Source organism: Procambarus clarkii, chromosome 67 (assembly GCF_040958095.1).
Source record: "Procambarus clarkii isolate CNS0578487 chromosome 67, FALCON_Pclarkii_2.0, whole genome shotgun sequence".
NCBI classification, from domain to species: domain Eukaryota; kingdom Metazoa; phylum Arthropoda; class Malacostraca; order Decapoda; family Cambaridae; genus Procambarus; species Procambarus clarkii.
The window spans coordinates 20995886-21007654 of record NC_091216.1 but is presented as its reverse complement, the minus strand read 5'-3'; the positions used below and the strand labels follow the sequence as shown (position 1 = coordinate 21007654).

The following is an 11769-nucleotide window of genomic DNA, read 5'->3' as shown; positions in this document are numbered from 1 at the left end:
CCTGTTCTGCAGTGTACACATGGACAAAATGAGCGCCCCGCGTGTTCTCAAGTTCAAGTATGTTTATTGAGACAAGAAAAAATACATCTCAAAGGGATAGAGTAGCTTAGGCTATTTCTACCCCCCCCCCCCCCTTGCCGCGTGTTCTCTTCCTAGGCTTCCACTTGACGTGGCTATGCATTATTTTCTTTATACTTGTCACTTTAATGTTGCTTTAGAAAGTTAAAAATAGATCCAATGTTGTAGTGAGAGGTGTACTAGCTGCTAACGAGAGTGAGTGCGTTGATGAGCTGGTGTTGCAGGCGGAGCAAGCAACGGAGGATTACTGCAAGTCTGGAGGAAGGTGCAAGAAGATGTTCAGGACGCCTGTTGAGATGGAGGAGGTGCAAGCCGCCGCCCTCAGGATTCGTCCCTTTGTCCACGCAACGCCTGTCCTCACATCGACCTCCCTCGACGCCATCGCCGGCAGGCAGCTCTTCTTCAAGGCGGAGAATCTCCAGAAGACAGGCTCCTTCAAGGCCAGAGGCGCCTGTAATGCGGTATGTCAAGTGATGTTATGAAGTTAGCCTGGCCATTGCCTGCCTGGGAGCAGGTGCCGTCCCGAGCCTCTAGGACGGTAAGATTTTTTTTATTTGTAATTATTTGCTACTTACGTATACTGAATGGATATACACATAACAAAGCCTAATTCTAAATTAAGTGCGACTGGCTTGCAACAATTTGCTTAATCTTCTTGGCCTAGCCACCAATATCAGGTAGATTCCTGTTTTATGGGCACCAAACTGTTGCTATACATCTTAAATGTTATTATACAGTTTAAGCTTACTTTGTTTACTTTATGTATTTGGTATACAGGCAACGCTTTTCACTTAAGACTTGTAGAAGAACAACTCATACATAACAGTTTACAATAATACACTTGTAGCACACACTGGAATATCATTGTCGGGTACACGAAGACTTAAGTATATCAACAATTCTCTAGCCATGTCTCTCCTAGTCGTCACCTATCCAGTCACTGGGCAGACACAACGGTGCTTAACCTGACTGGCTAAGTGACGCGCACATTTGCGCCACTGAAGGAAACAGAAAAGGTAGACTAGAGCAGCCTTTTATAAATAAGGTATATCTAGACAAGAGAACGTGGATGGAGGTTAGAAACACCTGGATTATAGACATAATATTCTATATAGAGTAGGTGTGAACCAAGTGTTTGTGATACACTGAGAGAACTTGTGCATGCCCTGCAACCTTCATTCACTTCTGCAAGAGCAAATATAACAGTGAACTACAACTTTGACACTTAAAAACACCTGGAATGAAAATAAGATACCACAGAGTCCTATCTTTCTGTCTGTACCCATTGATCTATAATATAAAAGAAAATGGCTGTTTGCCTTTATGGCTGTTCAAGGTTAAAGGCCAGATGCTTGGGGCTAATCTCACTCACTTTTCGAGATTACACATGGGATGGAGGGGAGGGGGGGGGTTATGGGAGTGTCATAGGTAAGTTGGGATCGGCCTCAGTGCCACTCTTTAAGATATATCGGCTCTTATAGCGACCCTCTACGATTTCCACGAAGACTGAATAATTTATTAACCCTAAAACCTCCCCAAGTACAACATAATACTTTACCATTTCGATCATACGTTACACCTCTGACTCCATCTAGGCAGGAGACGAGATTCACATACAGCAAACTAGTGTAAAGTCTACTTTTCCTTAAGGGATAAAACACTTAAATGAGTATAACAATATCAGACACGTGTTCAATGGCAAGTGCCTAGATTGAATTACATGGAACTCAAGGGTTTGACCAGGAAACACAGACAGAATTACACTTAGAACCAAAGGGTGGCACGTGGCATGGGTTACTTAACTTTGTTATAGTAAAGAAGTAGAGGAGGAAAGGAGGAAGGGTCGCCCAGCCAACGTCCGACCCAGCCCAAGGTTGCTGCAGAAGTGTAGCGCTTGTGTGCTTGTTCAGCTGATCATACAGTAACCATTGACTTATCCTCTAATACAATATTAAATTGCCACCATGCAGTTATAAATATAATTATAGCATCCTAGTTTTACAATACAATACAAAATTATTACCACAGTGTAACTACAAAACCAGCAGCCTCAAATTGCTCCTACGTCTGGCAAGGACGCAATCGCCCGCCATTTTGGGGTGAGCACAGCCTGTATATATACATATACACACTCTTTCCTTACACACAAACCTAACTGACTAGCCCTATCATATAATTATATATTTATTAAAACATTTGCACCACATAATCTCTCCACATTCAGGGCCTATCACACTAAAATTAATAATAATAATAATAATAATAATAATAATAATAATAATAATAATAATAATAATAATAATAATAATAATTTATTTACAAGAAGGTACAATGGGTTGGTGAGAATACATTAGAGTGATATTTTGACATTCTTACAAAGCCAGTAACACGCATAGCGTCTCTGGCAGGTCGTTAATCTAACATATCAGGTAAGATGAAAAGGTACATTGTAGAGAGGTTTTATATCAACATATAACTACAATATAAGTTGACACAAGTGACTACACTAGTGAAGATATATATGTGTTAAGTACTAATATTGGGAAGTGGGTAGTACAAGATACAGTGTGAGTTTGAAGCACAAGCTACGAAACTATCAGGATCACATTACCTACTTTGGGATTTTACTTTTAAATAGGGCATGAGCTGGACAAGTTGTTAATTCATCAGGGAGTGAGGTCCATAGACTGAGTCGTTTTCGCTGGGTGATCATGGACTTGAGGTAGTTTGCAGAGGATGAGCCCCATGCACAGATACCATATGTGAGATAAGGATAGATAAGCACGTAGTATAATGAAAGGAGAGCAGAGTGGGGAACATAATATCTGGTTTTAGAAAGTATACCATCGGTTTTTTGAGACTTTTTTGGTTATGTGTTCTATGTTGGTGCTGAAGTTGAGTCTCTTGTCATGTATAGGCCAAGGAACTTTCCAGCATTTTGATTGCTAATGTTAACATTGTCTATCTGAAGTTGAATTTGTTTTGATGAAAATAGTTGTTTACATATTTCACATGATGAAATTTTTTTACATATTTCATATGTAAATAATTGCTAACCAACCAATTGTCACAGTGCAATACTGGCCCCAGGGACGTAATGGGGAGGATGCTGGGTGAGAGGGAAGGATGCTGGGTGAGAGGGAAGGATGCTGGGTGAGAGGGAAGGATGCTGGGTTAGAGGGAAGGATGCTGGGTTAGAGGGGAGAAAGGTTGAGAGGGTGGGGTAGAGAGGGGAGAAAGGTTGAGAGGGTGGGGTAGAGAGGGGAGAAAGGTTGAGAGGGTGGGGTAGAGAGGGGGGGGGAAGTTAAAGTGGGGGGTGAGGAAGGGAAGGTTAGAGAGGGTGGGGCATTTGGGTAGATAAGGGAGGAAAGGAAGACAAGAGAAGAGGGAGAATAGAGGAAGAGAGGGAGAGAGAGATGAAATAGTGGGGTAATTGAGAGAGATGGATGACCAAACACATCATAAGATGGAGAAACGACGAGATTTCGGTTCGTGCTGGACCATTATTAAGTCGCATGTTAGCAAGGACTTGGTAGTGGTCCAGGACGGATGGAAATGTCGTTGTTCCTTCATCTTGTGGTGTGTGGTTTGGTCATTATGTCCTCAGCCACGACACTCATCGTCTGCGAGAGTGAGAGAGAGAGGGGAGGCGGAGAGGAGAAAGGTTGAGAGAGGGAAGAAAGAGAGGGTGAGATAGGGGAAGAGAGAGGGAAGGGAGGTGAGAGAGAGGGAAGGGAGGTGAGAGAGAGGGAAGGGAGGGGGAGAGAGAGGGAAGAGAGGTGAGAGAGAGGGAAGAGAGGTGAGAGAGAGGGAAGAGAGGTGAGAGAGAGGGAAGAGAGGTGAGAGAGAGGGAAGTGAGGTGAGAGAGAGGGAAGAGAGGTGAGAGAGACCGAGGCAAAGCCGGATATCCCATTAACTATGGAAATAAATCATATAAATCTCGGACAACTGTTTAAACCAGTGAACACGGCCTTACGTAGGAATTCTAAACCATTTTCATCTTGTCGCGACGAACTGTTCCCTTGTCCTCCAACCCAGAAAGGTAAATAGATAAAGCATGTCTACCTCAACCACATCGTTTTACTGGAAAACATTTTCCAGTCGCCAGTTAGCACAAACAATACGTAAGCGACCTATAGTGAGGAGGCTAGGCCTGTTTATTTGCCACCAGTGACTCATTCCAGGGCGCAGTGTTCGATAGGAAGGGGGGTGGGGGGGGGGTGGGGAGGAGGACGCTCTCATGACGTCCTTGGGCCTGAAGCGTCCGCGGGATGGTGTTCAATACTGCAGGGTGTTGGGGACGCCCGCCCGCGGAGGAGAGGGGGCATGTAAACATCAGAGGGAGGATGTGAGCACAAGTAAACATCAGGCGGCTTTATACTCATATGTTTGTCACTGTTGCTTAAACACAGCTGACCGTGGCTCAATGTACAGCGCTTGGGACTCGTCCGGGTTCGATCCCGGCCGCCGGCGGAAACAGATTGGCAGACTTTCTTTCACCCTGATGCTCTTGTTACCTAGCAGTAAATAGGTCCCTGGGAGTTGGACAGCTGTTGCGGGCTGCTTCCTAGAGGTGTGTGTGTGTGTGTGTGTGAAAAAAAGGTAGTTAGTAACAGTTGATTGACAGTTGAGAGGCGGGCTGAAAGAGCAGAGCTTTTTTTTTAAGAACTCCTTACTAGTCAGTATACTACTATGTAAAATCTTAGTACTTGCGAGTTCGTGACTATTAGTCATAGTAGGTACTATCTAAACAGGAGGATGGGTTTCAGCTAAACTGAAGGGAATTTCGAATGAGTTGACAACAGGGCAGTGATACCTGAGACATATAAATTTAACCGCCGACTGATGGACAACAGGTGAACCTGACAGACAATACCGATCACACTGACTTCACCTTTATAGAGCGTGGCCAAGCTGTCACTCTGCCGTGAGCAGACATTAATATAAGGCACCAACAAGAAAGGACTCGGCAATATGATGGTTTAGCAGCCACGGTGCGCCTGGGATGTGTGACTATCTCCCACCTTTCCTAAACTCACGTCAAATACGTCATGTGTCAACTGTAACCTGTAAACACACAAAATACATCCATACTTATACTCGTTTTGGGCGAGGTGATATGGTACAAAAGTTTTAAGTGAGGTGATTGACATTTGCACATGATAGAACATGAACCAATGGGTATAAAAACATAAGAATGGAAGTAACTGCAGAAGGCCTATTGGCCCATATTTCCTCTTGATGCTTCTATATTGGTACGGGGTCTTGAAGTGGGTAGAATATAGTTGTGCATTAATTGGCTGTTGATTGCTGGTGTTGACTTTTTGATATGTAGTGCCTCGCTGATGTCGAGCCTCCTGCTATAGCTGTATCTATCGATGATTTCTGTGTTGTTTGTTAAGACTTCTCTGGTGATGGTCTGGTTGTGAGAAGAGATTATATGTTCCTTGATGGAGCCCTGTTGTTTGTGCATTGTTAATCGCCTGGAAAGAGACGTTGTTGTCTTGCCTATATACTGAGTTCTTTGGGGCTTACAGTCCCCAAGTGGGCATTTGAAGGCATAGACGACGTTGGTTTCCTTCAAGGCGTTCTGCTTGGTGTCTGGAGAGTTTCTCATGAGTAGGTTGGCCGTTTTTTTGGTTTTATAGTAAATTGTCAATTGTATTTTCTGATTTTTGTCTGTAGGGATAACGTTCCTATTAACAATATCTTTCAGGACCCTTTCCTCCGTTTTATGAGCGACGGCTCATAAAACATATAACACGTATACGTTTACATAGGTGATGTATGAGTCACAGCCTGGTTGATCAGGTATACTTTGGAGGTGCTTATCGAGTTCTCTCTCGAACACTGCGAGGGGGTCGGCCAGTTATGCCCCTTATGTGTAGTGGAAGCGTGTTGAACAGTCTCGGGCCTCTGATGTTAATAGAGTTCTCTCTCTGGGTACCTATTGCACCTCTGCTTTTCAACGGGGGTATTCTGCACATCCTGCCATGCCTTCTGGTCTCGTGTGATGTTATTTCTGTGTGCAGGTTTGGGACCGACCCCTCTATTATTTTCCACGTGTAAATTATTATGTATCTCTCCCGCTTGCGCTCAAGAGAATGCAGATTTAGGCTCTTTAGTCGGTCCCAATAGTTTAGATGTTTTACTGAGTGGATTCTTGCAGTAAAGGATCTCTGCACGCTCTCCAGGTCAGCAATTTCTCCTGCTTTGAAAGGGGCTGTCATTGTGCAACAGTATTCCGCTCTAGAGAACACTAGCGTCTTGAAAAGTATCATCATCGGTATAGCATCTCTAGTGTGAAAGGTTCTTGTTATCCAACCTGTCATTTTTCTTGCAGTTGTGACGGCTACTTTATTGTGTTCTTTAAAGGTAAGGTCTTCCGACATGAGTACACCCAGATCCTTTACATTGCCTTTTCGTTTTATGTTATGATTTGAATGCGTTTTGTACGTGGTTTCCGTTTTTATATTTTCATTTATCCGTAGCGCATGAGTTGGAATTTATCTTCGTTAACACCATATTATTTTCTGTAGCCCATAGAAAGACCTGATTTACATCTGATCGGAGGTTTGCCGTGTCCTCTATGTTGTCCATTCTCATAAAAATCCTAGTGTTATCTGCAAAGGATGATACAGTACTATAGATTGTGTCCTTGTCTATGTCAGATATGAGGATGAGAAAAAGTACTGGAGCAAGCACAGTTCCCTGGGGGACTCTTCACGGTATATATTTAAAACTGAACTGTAATGCCAATCCTGACCTTAAACGGTTCCTAGAAGGTTGTAATAGAACCCATGGGCACCACACTAGAAACAAATGCCTAGCTTGATATCCAAGCGTGCGCCTTAACCAAACTAGAAATGCTCTACAAATCAAGGGACCCAAAATGTGGAATGACCTTCCCAATCATGTCAAAGACTGTATCTCTCTCAACCAATTCAAGAGAAAAACTAAGTACTACATAAAATCCATGTAATCTTCCTTACCCTCTAAATGTCAACCTATGTATTGCTATTTTCAAACAATATTGATTATTGACCAACTTGTATAACTGCTGATATCCGCCATGTATCATCTTGAAGAAAATTTTAGTCTTCTATTTATTTAGTTAAAATTACTTCTGCTGTTATGTTTCAATTTCTGCTGTTCCATCCATCATGTAATTATTGTCATTATTTTTTCTTCTTGTTTTCATTTTTCAATTCAATTTATGCATTTGATCTCAATTAGTTTTGTTTTAGTCTAAGTGTTTTTCCGAGATCTTGCCAGAGACACTGAGTACTAGTGGCTTTAGGCATAGTATATACTAGCTCTATCTAGAACTCCAACAGTATGTTTGTAACTCATTTTGAATGTATGTACTTTTACCTGAATAAACATTATTATTATTATGTTATATATTTGCGGGCTATTCAAGCCCATGCCACCTCTTGGGTGGCTCGATCTTTATCAATCAAGGGGTTATATATTCAGTTGCTCAAGCTTATACACCAGATAAATATAGTCAGGCAGAATGCACTTGAGATTCGCTTTCCTCTCAAAACAGAACGCATCCTTATACAATAACTAGCGCTCACAGGACGAGTATGGGGTGCACAATAAACTAGCTGCCACTGGCGGCAACAGTCAAATCAATAGTGTTGGTTTATGTATTCTAGCTCTTGTTGAGGGTTGATGACTGTTGTGGCGGCCTTGTGTGTTTACCTGCAGGCACCTGACAATCGATTGACTGTATATCAGTCAATCCCGGCCTGATTGTGGCAGCCACCACACCACTGTTTGGTCGGTCTTGTGCGCTCTTTGTACATATTGGTCTCACTTATCATCATATCTCAGCTGCTACTTTATTCTCATGCTCTCTCTACCTGGAATAGTGCGATTTTGACAACAGAGACTGGAATACCTATATCTAGTTCAATTTCAGATTCATTACATGCAGCTTTAGCTACCCTGCTTGTATCAGGTAAATTCAGGTAAATAATTATGTTGGATACAAACCCAATAACTGTACAATTCTAGTAATGGATTACTGCGAGTACAAGATGTAGTAGCCTATGCCATAGGTGATACTGCCGCTGGTGAAGGCAGCATTCAATTCATACACAGTTGCCAGAACCTAAAATAAAATTAAATTGATATATACTTGCTCAGTGAAGCGAGAATAGTAAAGGAACAACACAGGCGTTTTTGTAAGGTTTTATTGTGTCTTCAGGTGCTTCTTGAGAAGGAGAGGAACCCTGAGAGTGTGGGCGTCGTCACCCACAGTAGCGGTAACCACGCCCAGGCTTTGGCATACGCGGCTAGTAAGTTCCACGGCTTTCCTCCTTACCTCTCCTCGCCACATTCTTGTATATGACAAGTGCTGTACTTGTGTATGACAAGTGGTGCACTTGTATATGACAAGTGCTGTACTTGTGTATGACAAGTGGTGCACTTGTGTATGACAAGTGGTGCACTTGTGTATGACAAGTGGTGCACTTGTGTATGACAAGTGGTGCACTTGTAAGTAAACTGGAGACAACAGTATTGAAGGTACATATTTGAAATACATTATGCTGAATATGAATAATGCTTGATTTTTTTTTTGCAAAGTGTGTGGGAACAAATATTGTTCCCACACACAAAGAATTGTTAAAGTTATGTTAATTATTATTGAACATTTCATAGCAGATCAAGAGATGTCAGTGCATTAAAGCCTATTATGGATTAGAGGTTACTTATCCAACAGGGAGTCATCTATATATTGTTCCAAAGGCATAACAGTGTAACAAGACACTTTGTACTAGGCACCTCGGAGGGAGGAGGAATCTTACATACAACTTTATTAAATAATTTTAATAAATGCGCTGCTAATCTCTGTCTGTAGTAAACTTAACTTTCTTATTAATATGCTTAGGCACATACAACAATGTGCTGCTACCCTATTCTACGTGAAGTTTTGCAAAATATAGATTAAGAGTTCATCTAATATAAACATCATCTATTCTGACCTGAGCTTATCTAATATGAGTGGTACAGTAGGAGTCCTTCTCGCTCACAATCGAGAATTCCGGACGGTACAGAAATAGTTAGGCGTGTTTCCTATGACCTAATGGCTATTCTAGCAGTAAATAGGTTCCCAGGGGTTAATTTGTTGTGGGTTGCATCTTGGGGTGGCGGAGGGTCTGTGATTCATCACTTATTGAAATCCAACGGAAAAATATGAAGGCAAATAGAGGAGCTTTTGACAAGCCGCCAGCTACCTGTCCTCGTCGAGGCTACTTGTGTTAGTGGCCTCATGTAAATTCAGGTAAATTAAGAACGGCAGAGCAATTTCTGGAGACGATGGCATAATATACAATAGCATGAGGCTTCTTTCCGACATACCTAACAGTCCGCTGCAAGAACTGTAGAGACTACGGCTAGGTGCCCTACCAGATCGCTGGACTCAGGGCCTCATACTACCTATACCGAAGCCAAAAACGAACAATCTGTAACTTCCCGCATGTGTAAGGTCCTTGAGAGGATTTTCTCAGTAGGCTAATAATGCAAATCAAAGGTCAACCCACTTCAAACTTGTATGGCTCTCTTCCTGGGAGAAGGACATAATCTTGCTTTGCGGAGTTCTTCATCAGACAGGAACCAAAGACTCGCGTAGCCTTTCTTGACCTTCAAGCTGCTTTTGACAAAAATAATAGGAAACTCATCCTTTCCTAGAGCAAATAGCTTTTTTAGAGTCAGGTGAGATTTGTTGAAATAGATTAGGGGTTATTTGAGTAACAGAACTGCTGCAATCATCTATAAGGGGGGGGGGAGTTAAGAGTAGCTATAATGCTTCCTTTGAATTGGGCAAACCTCAGGGAGGAGCCCTCAGTCCTACGGTGTTCAATGTGCTGATGCATACTTGCTTGATCGGGTTCTGGGAGTTCTTCTACTCCCCAAGTCTGGCGCGAGGTCTGGTTCGAATTGAGAGAACTTGGTCCAACAGGCTGGTCGGAAGCAGCCCACAGGCCCACATATCCACCACAGCCCGGTTGGTCCGGCACTTCTTGAAGAAAACTATCAAGTTTTCTCTTGAAGATGTGCACGATTGTTCCGACATTATTTCTGATACTCGCTGGGAGGGTGTTGAACAACAGTGGACCTTTGATGTCCACTGGAGTGGACATCAAAGCAGAGGTGCCTATGGCACCACTGCTCTTCACTTGTTCTATTCTGCATTTTCTTCCATATCGCTCACTCCAGTATGTTGTATGCATAGACTAATAGCTGACCTACCTGCACAAGTCGATGAGGCTGTCATCTGCTATGCAGACGACATTTGCGTCATTGCAAACAGTGACAACCGGCTGCAGCCTCTCCTTAACACACTCCCAAATAAATGTATTGAATGTGGGCTTATTGTCTCCACAGGGAAAACAACGACATTATGCCGCCCAAAAATCAATAATCCTCCTGTTTTTAATGTCAATGATAAGCGCATTGAAAACTGCAGGCAATGCAAATACCTCGACGTGAATATAAATAGACATTGTAAGTGAACTACAGTTTAAGCTTAAAGAAAGGCTAAGTCCTCTTAAAACGCTTGCTGGAAAGCACATTGGTATTAATGTCAAATATGCCAGAATGTTCTACATGATGTTCATTAGGTCACTAGTCGACTACCATGCCCTGCACCTTATTAGTCACCCTAGTAATAGGCTGAAAGCTTTATAGAAAATTCAAAATGATGCCACGAGGATAATTCTTGGAGCTCCCAGATTCACAAGAATCATCAACATGTAGGAGGAGCTGAAACTCCCAACCATATGTGAAAGAATTGAGCAGCCAGTACTACCTTCTGTGTGAAGGTGATGAGAGAGCAACTATCACCCTTACTACTTACAGAAGAACTGACTAGTGCTGCTTGTAGGCGGGAAAGTGTTGCCAACGCACCAGCGGGCAACCTACAGTATCTTGAGGTTATCTTGAGATGATTTCAGGGCTTTTTTTTAGTGTCCCCGCGGCCCGGTCCTCGACCAGGCCTCCACCCCCAGGAAGCAGCCCGTGACAGCTGACTAACACCCAGGTACCTATTTTACTGCTAGGTAACAGGGGCATAGGGTGAAAGAAACTCTGCCCATTGTTTCTCGCCGGCGCCTGGGATCGAACCCAGGACCACAGGATCACAAGTCCAAATATGCCAGAATGTTCTACATGATGTTCATTAGGTCACTAGTATATGCAAGCTGGTTGAGTAGAAGTGTTGCCAGTCTCATTAAACTAAATATTCATATTGTATGCAAAGTATTAGCCAATGATATTCCATTATATCTGTACCCTGAAATACAAGTGTCTTACACGCCCATCAGCAAAAAGAAGAAGGAAAATCTAGCACTCCTGAAAGCAACAACACTTGAAACTATTGATTCCTTTATAAATAACTTACGGCCTCGCGAGCACTATGGTTACGCTGATGGGTCTGTTCAAATGTCAACAGGTCGCACTGCAGCAGCCTGTAGAATATAGATTTCAACAGATGTACACAGACCACAAGGGTGAGACTGAACACCTAGCTTAGATGCATACAAGTAGAATCAGCTGCTCTACAACTTGGCACTAACGCACTGAAAAACAGTAGAGTAATTTTCTGTGATTCAAAGTCAGCTCTTCAAGCACTTGAAAACTCAACATGGAATGTTATAACATTTATTATATACAACAATT

General features: G+C 42.6%; 1 protein-coding gene across 1 annotated transcript in view; it reads left to right on the top strand.

Annotated features, from left to right (window-relative positions):
- Positions 1 to 353: 353 nt before the first annotated feature.
- Positions 354 to 11769, top strand: part of LOC123767735 (serine racemase-like) — a 29848-nt gene continuing 18432 nt past the window's right edge. The window contains exons 1-2 of the mRNA XM_045757691.2: positions 354 to 539; positions 8297 to 8387. Of these exons, the coding sequence (XP_045613647.1) occupies positions 354 to 539; positions 8297 to 8387 (277 nt within the window). The remainder of the gene's footprint in view (positions 540 to 8296; positions 8388 to 11769) is intronic.